Below are 19,994 nucleotides of genomic sequence, written 5' to 3' on the forward strand. Positions count from 1 at the left end.
AATTTCTTTTGCTGCAACTTGTGAGCGTCAGTTGCCCCATCTGTACAGTCAAAACAGTGTGACATGTAAAACAATCAGCAAATAATTAATACAGAATGTATGCTCTGCGTACCTCAAAGAAACACTCTTAAGGACAAAAGGAATACTATACATGATAATACTTTCATTGATGTAAAATTAAGTAGACTAGACATAGCTGCAAACTTTTCCTTTAAAGGCTAAGTGGTAAATATTTTTTTATATCAGTGAGCTAAAAGACAAAAAGCAGCCATTTAAATGTAACCACCTTTAAATATATAAAAACCTCTTTTACCTTGTAAAAAAATAGGCAACCACCTCAAGCAGCTTTTAGCTTATAGACCTCCATTTCTTATCTCCAAAATAGGTTTAAGGTTATTAGGATTAGAGGATATAGTTAATTTACATAATTATAGATCATATAGTATCTAATACAGCTCAATAAATGACAGCTAACATTTAATACAAACACAGAGGTGACAGGGTTACTACTTAACAGATGATTTATGGAATAAGTCACTCTTAGCCATGTTTTCACAGTAGGTGGTAAAAGTACATTCCTAATATGATTCCTACCTTACCTGTCGGTTATGGGCTTAAGTTTACTTTCTGGACATGATCTGTATTTTCCACATACCCTCTAGACAAAAATGTTTTAAGACAATTAAAATGGCATTAAACTAAAGAACCAATATGCCCTAATGTACTGATATATCTAACAGGTAAGAAAAAAGTAAAATTGGCTATGAGATGATATTGAAGTTAGATGATGGGTATGTGGGGCTTTATTTAGTACACATGTATACTAATTGGTACTCTTTTATGTGTTTGAAATTGGTGGTGTGCTAGTAAGCTGACTCCCTAGAGTGGAAAATGTCCTGATTTGCATTTGCCAATTTCCATGGTGTAATACTCCTACCATGGCCAATTTTGGTCATCAACATACCATTGTAGACAGAGTTGGGAAAAGATGTGGAAAAAAATGGCTCCCAACCAGCAGAATCCAAATTTGTATGATAAACTTTTTATTTTAAAAAGTTTGAAAATATATTAAACTGATGTATTACAGAGTAAAATTCACTTCATATCAATCCATTATTTTTACATTTATAATCAAAATACAAAGCTTGTGTTTACTATTGTTGGCCTCTTATCCACCCCTACCATATACCAGCCTCCTTTCAGCAGTTCTACTTTCAGTGATATTTCACTTTTAAGCTTCATCTTAGCTTTTATTGGTATATATTTGAGAACCATTTAAGTCCTCAACAATGCTGACCAAATGAACTATGTAGTCTTTTAGCATGTAAAAATATTCCTTCCTATTTTGTTCATTGTGCTTGATTTGGATATTAGCTTATCATTCATCTATTTATAAGCTCACTAGTTTGAAGAGCCATACTGATGTGTTTTTGAACCAAACTTCCAGTTTACTCATTTTACTAGCAACCAGAATATTCACTATTATTAAAAACAAATTTAAGGTTAGCTTCTCTCATATTTCTTTAAACCACTAAAGATTATTCCAAAATACTTATACTACTAATTGGCTAAGTACTGACACCGTCAGTTTTCTACTTCTGCAATATCCTAATATTAAATGACGACTACTGTATATCAACTCAAATTTTATACTTATTTGCTCAATGTAGGAAATCTCTGGACACAGAATTGAAAAAATTACCTAACTTGTTTTATGTAACTATAAAAAGCCAAAGTCAAATCATGTTTGATAAAATTAATTTTAAATTAGAAGTCAATATATAATGTTAGCATCCAAGAGAAACCCTGGATATATAAAAACTTCTAAAATTACTTTGTCTTTTGTTAGCAATGTTTGAGAACACTAATTTTACTTTTTAATGTCATTTTTAAAACTACAATGGAAGTAAAAAATATGGTTCACTCTTGAAAATGTTGTTAGCAAGGTCTTACTAAAATTTAAAGTACCATTAACAAAGTTAGTAGGCAAAAGTGTTAAGAGCATGAACTGAAGTCACTGGTGAGTGTGTTGAAACTGGCTCCATGATTTACTAGCTATGATTTTAGGCAAGTTATTTAACCTCTCTAAACTTTATTATCTCATCAATGAAACACAGGTAAATACTTACTCTATGGTTCTTACCATATTGAGATCATGCATGTAAAGCGCTTACACTTCCTAGCACACAGTAAGTGTCCAATATTTGTTAGCCATTAATATCACAAGTATAGAAAAATCAAATGCAGTATTTGCAAAATTCTATGCTAAATGTCAAATATCAAAAGTCAAAATTTGACTTCACAGATCTAATAGTTGTTTGGTCTTTTGATACCAAGTTTTGAAATTAAAGAATGAGAACCTAATAAAAATAGAAGTTATATGAATCATCAAAAAATTCTTCCTAGAAACACAAGCCATATCTATCAGGTGTTCCCAGCACAAGCCTGAAAGTCTCTTTGTACCTACAATTATTTTTTGTCTTTTTAAGTATTTTGAGTTAATCTTACCAGTTTGGTTGATGAGATGTTGAAGAAACCACAGGAACTTAACATAACACTCTACACTAGCATTACAGAATGTTTGGTCAGTCCTAAATATTGTTTAATGTAACTGTTGAAAAACTTCACAAAAGAAACTGTAATTCTTTTTTTCCCTTTTATACAAATACAAGTTAATTAGCTGGTCTACTCAGTTGCAATTTTTTTATTTTTATAAAACTTTTCAAGTCATGAACATGGAAACTAAGAATCTCCTAACCTTTTTACATAAGTAAATTTCAAGTTCACAGTATGTTCATTTAGAAATATTTATAATTAATAGGAAGCTTAACACAGTAATAGCTCGGACAAGGAAGAGGGCATTAATTCTGCAGGCAGTCAGCAATGAAAATGCTAAACCTGAACAAATCAGTTACCGATGACCATTCCTTATACATTTTGAGTAAAATATATAGACTACAGAATGCAAACAAGTGATTATGAAACTTGTCTTCCCCAAATACAGCTCTACTTTATACAGGTCTTGAGGTATACCCATGACATCAACAAAAATTAATGAACTCAGGGAATTAGTCCTCTTCCCCACTGTCGAAAAAAAAAATATATAACTTTAATTAGAAAAAGTAAACAGCAATTTGCAAGCAAAAGAAAACTAGACTTACATTCCACTACTTACATTTGTTCCAGTCACAAATCAGATTTAAAATGTTTTTCATTAGACTATTAAAATAAACACTTTTTAAGAAACAAATGTATTTTACTGCATCAATACTGTGGGGAGGTAACTGAATTTAGACGTGCTCTCTAGAGCAAAATTAACCGAACTTTGCGCGGGCCAACTGGCCTATCATTTAGATCTTTAATAGCAGCCATAGCTTCATTATAGTTTACCATGGCCACAATGGCTTCCCCTGTAGGTAATCCTTGCTCATTATACTGTATCCTAACTGAATCAGGTATGACTCTATAACCATGAAAAAAGTCTAGAATTTCATTAACATTAGCTTTAAATGGAAGATTCATTATCTTAATAGGTGTTATTCTACCTGAACTACAATTTAATTTCGGATCAGGCATAAATCTCCCCTCAGGAAAACTTCCCATATTACGCTTTCCAAAATCAAACTTGCCACCTTCTGGGCGACCGAAATTCACAAAAGGGCGATGACTTCTAAAATCATCAGATGGGCTCCTAAACTCTTCACCAGGCGGCCTAAAATCGTCAGGAACTCGAGAGTCCTCTGGAGCTGTCCTGAGATCTTCCTCCGGACACCGCCTGAAGTCCTCATCGGAAGGACATCTAAAATCTTCCTCCTGGGGACTCCTAAAGTCCTCCTCAGTAGGATTCCTGAAGTCTTCATCCGGGAGGCGCCTGAAATCTTCATCAGGCGGATGCCTTAAGTGTTCCTGGGGTGACCGTCGGAATCGGAAATGCTCCTGGGGTGGCCGTCGGAAATGCTCCTGGGGCGGACGCCGGAAATGCTCCTGGGGAGGCCTCCGAAAGTGCTCCTGGGGGTGCCGCCTCAAGTCCTCTTCAGGAGAACACCTGAAATCCTCAGGAGAACGTCTGAAGTCCTCCACTGGTGGACGCCTAAAGTCCTGTTCAAAAGGTTGCCTTAAGTCTTCCTCCGAAAGTCGCCTGAAGTCCTCCTTAGGTCGTCTCCTCCATTCCCCCTGGGGAAGCCGCCTAAAGTCATCCTCAAGGGGTCGTCTCCAATCCTCCTCACGTGGCCGTCTGAACTCTCCCTCGGGAAGCCGCCTCCAGTCCTCCTTGGGAAGTCGCCTCCAGTCCTCCTTGGGAAGCCGCCTCCAGTCCTCCCCAGGGGATCGCCTAAAGTCCTCCTTGGGAGGTTCCCTGAAATCCTCTTCTGGTGGACACCTCCAATTCTCTTCCCTTGGGTGCCTTAAGTCTTCTTCCCCACGGTACCTGAAATCCTCCCAAGAGCATCTGAAGTCCTCCTCCTGAGGCATCCGGAAATGTCCCTCGCGAGAGTGCCTGAATTCTGGGGAGCGCCTGAAGTCCTCTGGGGAATGCCTAAAGTCTTCTGGAGGGCATCTGTCAGGCTGCTGGAAATCCCCTTGGGCGTGCCTGAAATTGTCCATCTGCCTCAAGTCTTCTTGCAGATGCCTAAAGTTTTCAGAAAGGCCCACTGCATATACCGGTAGATCATTTGAGTCAAATGAATGGGAAGGGTCATCCCTATCACATGATTTTGAATGGTCTTGCCTTCTCTTACTGGACAGCAAAGAAAAATTTACATCAAACTCCTGCATCTGTGCCTCAGATATAAGTCTTAACAACACCTCTGTCCCCAAGTATCTTCGGCGATTTAAACGTTCAGCTTTCATGGCCTGTTCTTCTGATTTGAATTTCACCAGTGCTTCCCCCAGACCAACGCCTTTGTCATCATAAAGCAAGTAAATGTCATCCTCGGCAAGAGAAAAGTCTGCAAAGAACTTCTGCACTTCAACTTTTGTAACATCAAATGGAAAATTTCTCATATATATGCACAGTTTCTGGCCAGAGTAACCTTCTTGAGAATATTTTTGTGAAACATGTCCAATCCTCTCTTTCTCTACTGATGCTGGTCTTTTCTTTTCATAACATTCAATGAACTTCAGCATTTGTTTTCTAGAAATTGGATCAACAAGAACTGGACGATACTGTAAAACAGTCTTATGTAAACCCAGAGCAGTGTTATAGTCTTTCAGCGTCTTGAACATCACAAAGGCATATCTTGTTCTTCTTTCATCTTTATATAAAAACCTAATCTGTTCATTAGTCAGATCAGTATCTCTAAAGAAATTTCTTAAATCTCTTTTGTTAATACTTAGGGACAGATTTTTTAAGTGAACATAAAACCCCAGTGGGGAGCGAGAACGTGTTCTTCTGGGAGATTTCGAATGAGATCGTTTTCGAAAATGCCTATCATTTATTCCTCTTAGTGGAGAATGTTCTTCAGTTCTCATAGGAATGTCACCCTCCTTACTTGTGCTACCACCAAGCTCAATCCACTGTTGTTCTGAGCCTTGCATTACTTCTATAAATCTGGAACCCATGAAACTTCTATGACATTTAAGACCTCCTGAAGCATCAACACATGAAGCAAATTTTACTATGGCATCACCATTATTTCGGCCATCATGATGTTTTAAGAAAATTACCCCATCTACACACAAACCAGAGAAAAAGACACGTACATCATCTTCATTTACTAAGTAAGGCAAACCTCGTAGAAACAAGTAAGGATTCTCTGCCTTTAATGGTCGTGTCTTTCTTGGTCTTAAATCACCATGTCCTGTACCATTAGTATGAAACCCAGCATCTTGATTAATCGGAGAGCCATATCCAGAATTACTTGCTTCTTCTTTAATACCCTCAACAAAATTAGATAAGCAGCCAACCCCTGATGCCCCAGATCCCGGTCGCTCTCTTCCTTTGTGATCAGTTCTTTTCATTTCTATAGTCTTCTGCATTTCTGCCTTACTGCTAAGAAAGAGCTCTACAGATGAATCCTTGATAAACCCTCCTGAACGACTTATGGCACGTCTTGCATCTTCATCTGTTGCAAAAATAATAAAAGCCTCCCCAATTTCCCCTCCAATTATATGCACTCCTCCATCAGGAATAGTCAATCCCGTAAAAAAGTGACGAATATCCGCAGGCCCCGCAATAAAAGGAAGCCCCAGTAAACGGATGACTACAGCCATGCTGAGCTCAAATCACAGCAATAAAGACCTGCAGACAAAAAGGTACACATAATAGCAAGTCTTATTTTTGAAGTACCTTATCCGACACTAAGCTTAATAATTACTTGGTTCCTACTTTCTTCAGCACTTTATAAATGACAACAAAATACGAGTTCACAAAAATATTGATTGTATCTAATTCTTTAAAAAAAATAAGGAATAAACTTTTCTCCCATCTAAACATACAAATAAACCGACTACTTTGAAGATACATTTTCATATCACCTATCCTATATAGTATGAACATCAAAAATATAAAATCTTCTTTGTAAGTCTGCCAAGTACTGTTTCACAACAAGACCAAAACATTTCAGACTCACTAAGAAACATACTTTCTACTGACACATGAGAGAGAACTTTGCGGATGAAAGAATTTTACCATGATGAATTTTACATATTTATAAAAGCCATCTATGGTCAGTATATAATTTCTGCTCATTACATAATAAATTGCTTACCACTAGTGCATCCCTGGCCAGACATAAAGTACAGAAGCCATGGGTACCTAATATGTATTATTCTACTTTTACATTTTTTTGTCAAGCCTCTGTGAAAAGCCTTAAACTCTGAATATCTTACCTTTTTTTTTTAATTTCTTGGACACCTGTTAATTCTGTAAAAGCAACTTAACTGTGGAAAGAAAATGAAATATAATTAATCCCAGGACTCTATAATTGATTTTAAACAACGCCAGATTAGGATATTCACTTCAGAATGACCTAGTAAAAAAGTGAAGCAATATAAGGAACCACAACTATGGGTGTTACGAGATGATCTTCTTTGTTCTGAGAGGAAATAAATCATTCTTTAGCAAAAAAGGCCTACAAATTCGGAGAAGACATCTGCAAATAATTTTTTAAAAAACTTCCTATAAACTAAACTTGATTGAAAATGGTACAAGGAAAGGGATGATGGAAATGTTATACATTTTCATTGGAGTGTTGGTTGCATGGGTACATAAGTCTATCAAAGCTAAATAAATTTTATCTTTAAAGTCTGTGCTTAAATTGTATATAAATTTTACATCCACTTAAAAAAATAGAAAAGACAATCTTTCCACAAGTAAAATAAAATTTAAAAATAAAAAAATTCCCCAAAATTTTATCTCTTCCAACCATGAAAAGACCAAATACCTAACTCACTAATATGTCTGACACTTGTAATTCTCTTCCCTTTCAAAACGTAAGACCAAATCAAATTAAAAAGGCGACCATTCAAAAGATCAAATAAAAGAATAAAACACTTCAAAAACCAATTTTTAAAGCAAAATCCAAATAATGGCTACCATTTGGATACAATTTTAAGTTCTACATATACACTTCCAAACATGGAACCAAATATAATTAAAGCAAATATCGAAATATCTCTAAAATCAAAAATCTCAGCTACTACCATTTCTTATCTTAAACTCAACTATTACACTATTCCATAAACTCCTAAAAGAAATCACTATTCATCTCAAGTCAAACAGAAAATGTTCAGATACAGAATCTTCTCAAGCTTCCATTTCAAACAACTACCCTGGGTTCTAATGAATAAACCCAAATGACAATGTAGAAAAGTAAAAATACCTGGAATGTTTGGGGACTATCAGTAGGAACTACTGAAAAATCTCAACCTAGTATTTCCTTAAGGAAATTCACATCAACTTTCAGAGATAACCTAACAATATTTAATCAAGTTTTCCAAGGAAGTTTTTAAGAGCCATTAAATTAATAATTATAAATTGGTTTTTAATGTACAAGTAAGTGTTGCTTTAATTCAATACTTACACACAATTACCACTTTTCCACAAAGTGGGGTCTGAAGACACATTCTTTGAAGTCTGCAGGATTTATTTTCCTTTGAAAAGTGTCCAAAATTAAACTTTATAAACTACAAGCTAAACTAAAAAAAGATATCAAGAAATTTCTTGGCATCTTAATTATCAACGTCAAATTAATATTAAAAATATTAATGAGATTTACTATTAAAATATTTGCATGGTCTATGTGGGGGCAGGGTAGGTATTTGGGAAATATCTGTACCTTCTGCTCAAAATTGCTGTAAACCTAAAAAAACTGCTCTAAAAAATGGTCTATTTAAAAGAAAAATCTGCCCAGTACCAAAAAAAAGTCAAATATAAGCTAATTCTTCAACAAACCAACATCTACACCAGCATTTTAACAAAAACTATAAATGGCTTCTGGAATAGTTGTCACCATTCAAGTTCTAAAGACTCCTTCTTATACAAACTAACTTAGCTCCTTTTTTCACTTTTAAAATGTTTTAGAAAACATGTAAGATACATACCATGTTTCTCTCCCAATTTTTTTTAACTTTAAAAGGAATTTACCCTGAGAACATAAACAAATCTACAAGAAAAGTTAGGGATGTTTCAGGGAATAATTATGTCAAATTCCAAAGATTTCTAATAATTTGTCCTCCCTAACTTAAAAACAATATTTTACCTAAGTAGTTCCTTGAGGGCAAATCTCATGAATTCCAATTCAAGCAGACTATATTAAAAATGTGTTTTAATTTGCCACTGTTAAATATAACTAATGCTTAAAATTTTTTCCCTTCAGATACTAGGGTAATGTACCATTTATCTCTGCAATAACACAAGAGACCACTTATAAGTGACCAGTTCTCAAAATGAACACTTTTCCTCTGTTTGCCAAGTAATTTCCTTAAGCAAATTCTCCAGAAACTCCATTCTTAGAACATTACACAAAAAACAAAATACTCTAAAGCACTTAAAATTTTTCTACTTATGAATGCAACAAAAGTATTTTTCGTGACTGATGATTTAAAGACAGTGACAGATTAGAACTTCAAACCTATGAAAAGAAGGAAATGGGTCCTTAGAAGCTCGTTTAAGGGTAAGTCACTGAAATTAATGAAATCATTTTAAACTCATTTTGCTGCACTTTTATCCAACAATTCATCCCCCTTGGTTATCATTCACTAAACAATGAAATGTACATCCTCTAATCAAGCCTGAGAGGGCACTGGAGGCTAAATTTAAATAGGTATTATTTCAGATCCACTTGATTTTAACTAGCAAATAACAAAGTCATTCCAAACATGGTGAGGGAGCAAAAATTGCGACAATGTTTCAAATCTCAGTTACGATAAAGTACATTCAAACTCTAAACGCATAAATTTCCCCCGCAGAAAATAATCTACCCCCAGTCCACAATTATTCTTTATAATGACCTGCCTTTTATCCTCTTATAATGTAATGGTTCAAATGAAAACCAAAGGCATGAAGACAGAACCATAGTCCCCAATAGGCTCTGTAAATGAAGACGAATCCACACGGCACAGGATTTCTCATATCATCATCCATCAATCCTCAAATGGGGATCAGCAGAAGGCATCGCTTCTATAGCCCAAAGCCTTTGTCCAGATTCCCAGGGGTCAGAGCTTCCTTTTTTCACGCCAGGCCCAGGTTGCTATGTGCGATCCGATGCTGTCGCCAGACCTTCCAACAAAATCAGCTTTCAAATTAACCTGGACCGCCCCACCTCCGTGCCTTTCTGTTCCTGGGTCCCAAGGGCAAACAATCCGCCCTAACTCGCCAGAGCGTGAACTTCCAAATTTAAAACACTTTGGCCCCTCTCGCGCCTAACGAGCCGGGCCTTCAGCGCTTTCCTGCCACCGCTCACTACAATGACAGAGCAAAGGAAAAAAGATACCTATGAAATCCCTCGAGATCTTCACTTTTACGAAATCTGGAAAGCGCACACACAACAGCACTTGGAGGCTGACGGGAGAGTGAGTGTTTAGCAAGTAAAGAGGGTGCCCTAACGGCAGAAACTGAGCTAGGTCCTGGCGTGGCTGCCGGCCCCGCCTTTCCCAGTTCTTCCGTCCCAGACGCCAACTCCTCCCCACCCCCGACGCCCCCAGGGTAACTGCTTCGCACTTGACAATAAACACACACCACTGCTGCGGAGTCGGACACACTGGCCGGGGGGCGGGGGGGGCACCCGTCGTCGTCGCAGCAGCCTCCCCAGAAGAGGTAGAGAGAGCCCTCAGTGAGCCTAGAAGAAGATGGCGCCCACTCTCCCCTCGGCTCCGGACAAACGGACGTACAGTTTGCCCATGCGCTCTCCAGGCGTAACCCACCACCCCGGCGCCCCGGCCAGGTTTGCGCACGCTCCCTGACACTCACCCGTTTCCCGTTATCGGGGGTGAAGGGAGGCACCAGCCCGCACCCGCCCGCCTTTGCTGAGCTTCTGCGCATGCTCAGATTCCAGCCAATCCGGGAGCCACACCTAGGAAAAGAGATAATTCAACACAGAACTTGGGGATCAACCGGTACCTAGAATGAGAAGCTTCGATAAACAACTGCTTTAGTACATTGTTCAGTGGATAAACGTTCGTGATTTCCGGGAGTAAAGGAAAGGGAGGTAAAAGCAGAGAAAAGTTGGCAATTTGTTTTTCTTTTCAGTGCTGCAGTTAATGTATGGCATAAGCATCTTCTGAAAGGATCTTTGTAAACTATAAGAGGCCACAAAATAATAGTTTTACTACCTTAGATATTCTCAAGATACAATGCCAACACCCAGGAGGCTTAATAAATGCATGTTTATTCAATTTGATAGACATCAATAATTTTATGTCTGCATTTGTTGTTCATCTCACGGTGTTTTGAAACATAGGAACAAGCCAATCATGAAAAGTGAGAAAGCACAATTACAGTCATGTTCTATAATGCCTGCTCTGTAATAGCTGGTGAACTACCTTGTGTTTGATTTGATTTTATTGTTTACAAATAAAGCAGCCCACCACGTTCATAACTACACACGCATTTATCAGTTGTTTCAAACTTCACTAACAAAGCAAAAAACACATCTTTAAAATAGTTACAGGTGAGAAAAAGTGTTTTCGAGGCCTCGCTCACTGGAAAATACACGCTCTTTAATTTAATATGATTGTGAGTAAGAAGAGATAGTTTAACAAATGGACAATAGGTGGTTCCTGGAGTGAGAGCCACCATTTATTTACTCACTAGGGCAAATCACTTAACCTCTGTGCCTGTTTCCTCATTCGTAAAATGAAGGTAATAACAGTAGCTACCTATTAGTGTTGCTGGAAATGTTGAATGACTCCCTGTTTCTCAGTGTCTCTCTGTCGCTCTCTTCTCTCTTCCTCTCTCATCTGTCTCCACCCCCCCTTCTTCTTTCTTTCTAAAAGCAATAAAAAGAAGAAGAGTAAGGAGTTCATTCAAAACATAATAGAGGCTGCAGGGTTAAGGACATTTCCAAAGTGAGTGTCTTCGACATGTATGTGCCTCCCAAGCCATATGTGAACCTACATTACTGTGTGAGTTGTGCCATTCACAGCAAAGTAGTCAGAAAACATTCTCATGAAGCCTGGAAGGACCAAACACCCAACACTGATTTAGCACCCTGCAAGTACTGCCCCATGACCTCCACCAAAGCCCACACAAGGAGCTAAGTCCTTAAGGACTGATGAAAAGTTTTCTGGAAAAAGATTAAATGGAAATTGTACTCAAAAAAATAAAATAAAAAGCACACAAAAGAAATGTTCCAGAATGTTAAATTGTTAATATTAATTCACAAGAATAAATACTATTAAAGTGAACCCGAGATGAACTTAGTCTGACTAGAACTTTCCTGGCTATATACACTCTCTATATGAAGTCATATGATCAGGGAGTTGTTTGCTAAGCATGGAAATAGAACACGAGTTACCTAATCTCAAAGAGTGTTTCTCTATTAAGGGCACCTGGAAACACTCTCATCTATTTTATTTTTAAAATTGGTCTTAGAAAGAGAGAGGAAAGGAGAGAGAGGAACATTGACCTGCTGCCCCACCCATTCACACACTCATTGGTTAACCACTGTATGTGCCCTGAATGGGGGGGACTGGGGATCGAACTGGAAACTTGGTGCATCATGATGACACTCCAACCAACTTAGGTACCCAGCCAAGACCATTCTCATCTGTTTTAACAAGAATAACAGCTATCATTTAATGAGCACTTACTATAGGATTCATCTGAACAAGTGTGCTTAGATCAGACTGCCTTTCTTGGATAGGCTTGGATAGGTATTATCAGCCTCCTTTGTTGTTCTAGGATGACCATTTCCTTCTATTGACTCAAATTTTCTCCAAACAGGAGACTGTAGTGAATGCATGTCTTTTCTATTCTCTTCTGCCTTTCTCAGATAACCATACCATTACAATTAAATAAAGAATTCAGTCAAAGTATTTGGGTTTAATTACATGATATTCTGGTTCTTGAATAATTTCTTGAGTAATGTGTCAACATTAAAACCTGATCATTCTAGAGAACAGAGAGAATTAACTTTCTGGAACAGCAAAACATAAAACTATACCCCGAAATATGGTAACCACACCAAGCCACCTCAGCCATTCTGTGCCTCTACCTGGGTAATTAGCCTCTCTCCCAAGTGCACTATCACAACTACAGCACTACCTACTTTTCTGGATTATATTGGTATCAGATAGTATTCAGCTGCCTTTCCTAACTCTTCAACATCCACAAGAACACTCTTCAATCACTTGGTCTCAGAGTTCCTTGATCTTGTCACCTCCAAGGTGCTTCATGTCTCTTGCACACTCTGACTCCCATTCAACTGGCATTTCTTGAGTATGGAGTGTGAGTCAAGCACCTTGCTTAAGGCTCCTGAAAGACAAACCTGAAGAACTCATATTTCTCTTTCCTTAAGGAGCTCATACTATAGCAGAAGAAAGAGCACACTTGTGCAGCTAGTCATCACATATGGGAAGATGTGTACAGCCTAGGAATTAAGATGATGGGATCAGGAAGATCCAGGTGTAAATTCCACCTCTGCTACTTCGTGACTATAGATAATCCTTGTCCTTAGACTTCTCCATGTATAGAGTGAAGACAACAGTACCCATAATGCAGGTCCATTATGAGAATTAAGTGAAATAATGCTTGTAAAGCACTTAGCACAGTCCTTAACATGTAATAAACTTCACTTAGAATCCAAGAAAGCTGGTTCAGAAATCAAAATACCATAGTTTCAAGCCTAACTCTGTCACTTATGAGCTGTATCAGTTTAGTTGCTGAACCTCTCTGTGCCCTGATTTCTTCACTTATCAAATGAAGATGACAATAGCAAGATTGTTGTGTAGATAAAATGATCACACACACACACACACACACACACACACACATTAAAGGTGCATAATGAAACACCGATAAAGGCTTATAACATGAAATCTTACATGTTGCTCTGGTGGCTTGAATGCTCACTTCCTATTTTCCCCCTGCAGTGGTCCTCAGAGGCACAACTAAGGGTCGTTGGAACACTATTTGGATACCACTGACTAAATAAGGGGCTCCCTCATTTGTGTGTGTGACTGAAGTCAGATCTAAGAGACTTAACAGGATTAACACATGAACGACATTGGTAAATAAGAATGGAACAGGACCCCAAGCATTTAAGTTGGATAACTCCTTTCCTGAGGTAAATGGGAGTCTTGTCTCCATGGTGGAAAGACAGAGTAGACTGAGATCCTGAACATTGTTTTAATGCTATAGGTTAATACAGCAGGCATGCAGAAAGAGTACTGTGTCAAAATCTTGGTGTTTCATTTGTGGGCAGATAAACCTGGAGGAACTGTTGGGAACCACCCTGCCTGGTTTCAGAAGCTGTAACCCCCACCAAGGCTAAGGCTGAGGAAACAACCTTGGACCATAAGCCACCAAAAAGACAAAAGCTTATCTCCCTGGCAGGAGCACTGCTTCTGCTCTTTTTACTTCATCCATAACTGGCCCTCAATGCTTGGCCCCCAAGCCAATGACAGGTAAGATTCCCCAAGGGGGGAACGATCTAAGACAGGCATGATCACGTGGGAGACCCCCAAGGAAGGACTTGGGGGGCTACAGCAAAAGGGGGTGATGGGCCCTCACTCCTCAGCTTTGACAAAGCCTGAGTCCTCATTGTCTGAGAGAAATCTCCTCATCTCTTAGCTGCCTTACTTCCCTTGCTCCACCTAAGCCTGAAACAATGACAGAGGGTGGTGCAGCCCTGTGCTGAAAAGGGCAGGTTGCCCTGGTGATCAGGCCTAAGAAAGAATATGTAAAATCCTGTGAAACATGCTTTGTTTAGAATGCTCTCAATTAAGTGATAAGGGTCCAAGCAAGAAGTAAGTTTGTTCCTCAAGGTTTTCATGTTTCATGTTTCACAGATAGCTCTTTAGCTATCTGACCCTGACTCAAAAGACGCCCTCAGAGTTCTCTGTGATCTATTGTTTGATCCTTACTGCTTGACAATGATTAATAAGCTTTACCTGAATCCTTGTGTAAATGAACCCAATAAAAGCCCCTGAGGAAAAGACTCCTGGCCCTTCTCCTTTGAGAGATTGGCCAACTTTCCTCCCCAAGTAGATCATGTCTTGGCCTGCGAGCCCCCCCCCCCCCCCCCCCCGCCACAAGGAACAACTGGGGAGTGAGACAGACCACACAAGCCTGGGTTCCAGCACAGGGAAATAAAGCCTTAAAACCTCTAATTGAAAACACTGGTGGGGGTTTCAGCTGCTAGAAAAACTCCCAGCCTCACAGGAGAGCTCGTTGGAGAGACCTACAGGGTCATAGAATGTACACAAGCCCACCCACTTGGAACCCAGCACCAGAAGGGCCGAATTTGATTGTGGGTAGTTGGTAAAGTGACTGGAATCTAGGAGAGAGTAGAACAAGTGCCATTGCTCCCTCTTGGACCCCTCCCCCACATACAGCGTCAGAAAGCAGTGATGTGTTTGTCCCACACTGGTGAACACCTGAGGCTCCACCCCTTATATGTAACAGGTATGCCTAGACCAGAAAAAAAAAAAATGGACCAAATGAAAGAACACATCAAAGCTCCAGAAAAAATACAACTAAATGACAAAGAGATAGCCAACCTATCATATGCACAGTTCAAAACACTGGTATCAGGATGCTCACAGAATTGGTTGAATATGGTCACAAATTAGATGAAAAAATGAAGGCTATGCTAAATGAAATAAAGGAAAATGTGCAGGGAACCAACAGTGACAGGAAGGAAACTGGGACTCAAATCAAAAGTGTGGACCAGAGGAAGAAAGAAACATTCAACCAGAAAAGAATGAAGAAACAAGAATTCAAAAAAATGAGGAGAGGCCTAGGAACCTCCAGGACATCTTTAAACATTCCAACGTCTGAATCATAGGGGTACCAAAGGAGAAGAGGAAGAGCAAGAAGTTGAAAACTTACTTGAAAAAATAATGAAGGAGAACTTTCCAAATCTGGCAAAAGAAATAGACTTCCAGGAAGTCCAGGAAGCTCAGAGAATCCCAAAGAAGTTGGACCCAAAGAGGAACACACCAAGGCACGTCACAATTACATTACTCAAGATTAAAGATAAGAAGAGAATCTTGAAAACAGCAAGAGAAAAGGAGACAGTTACCTACAAATTAGACTGTCAGCTGATTTCTCAAAAGAGACCTTATAGGCAAGAAGGGGCTGGAAAGAAGTATTCCAAGTCATGAAAGGCAAGGACCTACATCCCAGATTGCTCTATCCAGCAAAGCTTTCATTTAGATTGGAAGGGAAGACAAAGTGCTTCTCAGATAAGGTCAAGTTAAAGGAGTTCATCATCACCAAGCCCTTATTTTATGAAATGTTAAAGGGATTTATCTAAGAAAAAGAAGATAAAAAATATGAACAGTAAAATGACAACAAACTCACAGTTATTAATAACCACACCTAAAATAAAAACAAAAACAAACTAGCAAACAACTAGAACAGGAACAGAATCATAGAAATGGAGATCACGTGGAGGGTTATCAGGAGAAGAGTAGGAGGGGGAAAAGGTACAGAGAACAAGTAGCATAAATGGTAGGTAGAAAATAGGGGGAGGTTAAGAATAGTATAGGAAGTGTAGAAGCTAAAGTACTTATATATAGGGAACTGTTTCACGTGGGGTAGGAATGTAGCCCAGCCCCTACTTGGAAAGGCCAGTGGGGAGCAAGGTTCCAGCACACAGGACCCACACCCACAGATAGGTTCTCCCATGTGGAATCAGGCCTGCATTGTACCTAGGCTGCTACATGACTTGCTTTTGCTAAAACTCCCTCACCCTGAATTGAGACAGCAAGTGCTTACTGTAACTTCCTAAAATTTGAGCTAAACCTCCCAAGTATGGAGTGCAACCAGTCCAACCACTTTTCCCCTTGGCCTGCAACATCCTTCTCTTTGAAGTAATTAGCAACATTCTTTCCTTTGTTATCTGGAAAAGGCAATCACCTACAATGAACCTGTGCATAGTAAATGAGGACCATCCTCTATGTAATGTACCCAGAAAAGCAATAAAAGCCTGTCCAGGCAGGGGTCAAGGCCCTCTCTCTCACTTAAGAGAGTGGCCCTGCCATCCCTTTTTCTCCACAGGACTTCTGTAGTCCATGTGAATTTGTCCCTTGCAACCACAACACACGGATCCTGCCAGCCACGATCCACATCACTTATATGTATGACCCATGGACATGAACTAAGGGGAGGGGCGATATGGGTGGGAGGGGGCATGCAGAGTGGAGGGAAATAAAGGGAAGAAAATGGGACAACTGTAATAGCAGAGTCAATAAAATATATTTAAAAAATTTAAAAAATTAAAAATCTTGGTGTTTTATTGATGAAGTGAAGCTTTGACCCCCAAATCTCAGTGTAGAACCAACTTTTAGTTAATGGTCAAGACCATCAAATGGGGCATCTCCTTCTGCATAAGTTTCCTTCCCCTGGGTTACATCCAGTCCCAGGAAAATAAAATAACAAACAAGTAAGAGGAAGGCCTAAGAATCTACAGAGAAATTTCAAAGACAGAATATAAGGAGAAAACCAAAAAAGAGAATCTGTAAGACTTTGTGTTGGAAAAGGCAGCCACATAAGAATGGGCTGTGGGCCATGACTGGTGTGGCTCAGTGGGTTAAGTATTGTTCCATATACTGAACAGTCACTGGTTGGATTCCAGGTCAGGACACATGCCTAGGTTGAGGGCCAGGTTCCTGGTTGGGGGCATGCGAGAGGCAATGATCAATGTTTCTCTCACACATCGATGTTTCTCTCCCTCTCTTTCTTCCTCCCTTCCCCTAAAAATAAACAAATAATCCTGGCTGGCATAGCTCAGTGGATTGAGCGCAGGCTGCAAACCAAAGCATCACAGGTTCGATTCCCAGTCAGGGCACATGCCTGGGTTGCAGGCCACGACCCCCAGCAACCGCACATTGATGTTTCTCTCTCTCTCTCTTTCTCCCTTCCTTCCCTCTCTAAAAATAAATAAATTTTAAAAAATAAAAAAAACAAATAAAGTATTTTAAAAACAAACAATGGGCCTTGAGTCTGGAAGAGTTCTTAGCAACAGTTAAAAGCCAACATAGACTGTGTGTGTCTTATCACCTTGTGTAGGAATAAATTTCTTTTTTTTTCAGGCTCAATGAGTATTCTTTTGTCTCTGCTTAAAGTGTGTGCATCGTATGGCACCTGGCCAACCCCATTGTATATCTGTCCTCCGAGGGAAGGAGGCAAGATTCCTCCTACCGTCGCATGAGGCCAATTACCCTATGTCAGCAATCAGAAAGGACCTGCTGGCCATGGGAGACCAACATCCACTATTGAAGCTGATCTTGCTTTGTCTCTTCTCTGTGTAAGTAAAGTCTTGTCCCATTTGGTGCTCTATGTATTGTTTTTGGGGGGAGTTTTTTGGCAATTCTGATACCAAGATTCAATGGGCAGAAGTGTTCGGAGTCTTCCCCTGGGATTGGTAACCAGAGCACAGTACTCTGCTTGACACCATGCCATGTGAACACAAAAAATATCTATCTGTTAGGACTATGGCCAGAGGCCTTATAGTTCAGGCCAAACCCCCATTGGTCCTCTCCTAGGGATAAAATGAAGGGAGACATCACTGAGCTCCCTTAGAGTTTGGAAGATGGCAATAAACTAGAGCATGAGGAAATAAAGCAAGTTTTGATTTCTTCTTTTCCACTCCAAGAAATGTGTATTAAATGCTTACAATGTATTATGAATGACTCCAGGCACTAAGGAGACAATGGTGAACAAAAATGGATATGGTGGCTGCTCTCATGAAACTTGCAGTCCAGGAGAGGAGAAAAACACTAATGAAAGAATTATTAGGCCTCACTTTTCTTTTTCGCCATCTTGAATCTTGCGGTGCCTGCCAGGAACAGAACTTCTGCAACAACAAATATGTCTGGAAGGCTGTGGTCCAAGGCCATTTTTGCTGGCTATAAACGGGGTCTCCAGAACCAGAGGGAGCACACAGCTCTTCTTAAAATTGAAGGTGTTTATGCTCGAGATGAAACTGAATTCTACCTAGGGAAAAGATGTGCTTATGTGTACAAAGCAAAGAACAACACAGTGACTCCTGGTGGTAAACCAAACAAAACCAGAGTAATCTGGGGAAAGGTAACTCGTGCTCATGGAAACAGTGGTATGGTTCGTGCTAAATTCCGAAGCAACCTTCCTGCTAAGGCCATTGGACACAGAATCCGTGTAATGCTGTACCCCTCCAGGATTTAAACTTACTGATAAATAACAACCCTGACTATGTGGCTTGTTTGGGGGCCCTCTGGCAAAGCAAAGGATTCCGGGTTGGGGGACATGGTTGGGTTGCAGGTTCAGTCCCTGGGAAAGATGCAAAGGAGCCAACTAATGAATGTTTCTCTCACACATCTATGGTTCTCATCTTTTTCTCCCTCTCCCCCCCCGCAATAAGTAAATAAAATCTATTTTAAAGAGTAAAAAAAAAAAAAAAGAATTATTAAATTAAATGTAAATTTAAAACAGAGATAAGAGCCATGAACAAAAAATACATGGTGCTGTTGTTACCAAACACAAACGGGCGGGGGGCAGGGTGCGGGCGGGGGGCAGGTTGCAGCCGAGGGCAATATACTACTACCGAAAGGAACCCCCCAGGTTTGTTATGTCCACTGCCTGATAGGAAAGACGTCTCTCAACACCAGAGATTCGTGAAAAGGAAATGTTTATTGAATGCTATACAGACTTACAGTAGTGACCTAATGTCTTCATCAAAATCCCAAAGTCCCTTAAAACACCCACAAACACACACAGTCCTTCCTTCCCCCCTTTGCCCAGTCTGGGGTACCATATCTCAGGAAAAGAAATAGAAGTCTGTGGCTCAGGCAGCCCCCAGTTCTTCCCAGTAATCCATGCTCAACTCGTAGGCCTCCCTCGGTTCCCAGCACCATCAGCTGTGTCACCGGGATCTCAGCTAAAGCCAGGTGGTGGTTCCCCCTTCTAAAGCTGCGGGAGTCCCCACTCTGGCAAAGCCACGTGATTCTCCCTGCACAATGGCCAAGGGAGTCTCCACTCAGCCAAAACCACGTGGCTCTCTCTCCAATGGCTATCAAGTCTAGGTTTAAATCCCCGCACCAATCTTTCTCTGCAGCCCCATTTCCGACTCCTCCCACAATTGGCTACACTTGCCAGAACTCTCATATCCTTCCAGCTTTACTGGGCTGCAATTTTGAGTCTGGGCAGGTGTGGCCCCATGTCATGGAGCCAATCTTCTCCAAGCTCTCACACAGGCGCTGTAACTCGGGGGACCTGCCCCCCAGTTACGACTTGGTGGGGAATTTACTTCCATTCCCCTGGCTCAGAGCATGGCCACAGCTATTTAACATATCTATGCAACCAGTTAAAGATCGTGATATGTTAAATGACCATGCCAGAGGTTAGCTGCAAA

General features: G+C 39.9%; 2 protein-coding genes across 9 annotated transcripts; one reads left to right on the plus strand and one right to left on the minus strand.

The window, feature by feature from the left end:
- Positions 1-245: 245 nt before the first annotated feature.
- RBM12B (RNA binding motif protein 12B) lies at positions 246-10,424 on the minus strand. Of its 8 annotated transcripts, none has more exons than XM_036031247.1 (3): positions 10,409-10,424; positions 6,829-6,879; positions 246-6,238 (listed from the first exon to the last, which is right to left on the minus strand). In XM_036031247.1, exon 3 carries the CDS (start codon positions 6,208-6,210, stop codon positions 3,304-3,306), a length of 2,907 nt encoding a protein of 968 aa, XP_035887140.1. In that variant the 5' UTR covers positions 6,211-6,238; positions 6,829-6,879; positions 10,409-10,424; the 3' UTR covers positions 246-3,303. The 8 variants fall into 8 exon arrangements, with proteins under 8 accessions (XP_035887140.1, XP_035887138.1, XP_028389394.1 ...); XM_036031245.1 differs by lacking the exon at positions 10,409-10,424 and adding an exon at positions 10,178-10,372 and having other exon boundaries at positions 246-6,241; positions 6,830-6,879; XM_028533593.2 differs by lacking the exon at positions 10,409-10,424 and adding an exon at positions 10,178-10,372.
- Positions 10,425-18,406: 7,982 nt separating this feature from the next.
- LOC114514618 (60S ribosomal protein L35a-like) lies at positions 18,407-18,924 on the plus strand. Its single transcript, XM_036031248.1, has one exon. It carries the CDS (start codon positions 18,476-18,478, stop codon positions 18,806-18,808), a length of 333 nt encoding a protein of 110 aa, XP_035887141.1. The 5' UTR covers positions 18,407-18,475; the 3' UTR covers positions 18,809-18,924.
- The last annotated feature ends 1,070 nt before the right edge of the window (positions 18,925-19,994 follow it).

This window comes from Phyllostomus discolor, chromosome 7 (genome assembly GCF_004126475.2).
Source record: "Phyllostomus discolor isolate MPI-MPIP mPhyDis1 chromosome 7, mPhyDis1.pri.v3, whole genome shotgun sequence".
NCBI classification, from domain to species: domain Eukaryota; kingdom Metazoa; phylum Chordata; class Mammalia; order Chiroptera; family Phyllostomidae; genus Phyllostomus; species Phyllostomus discolor.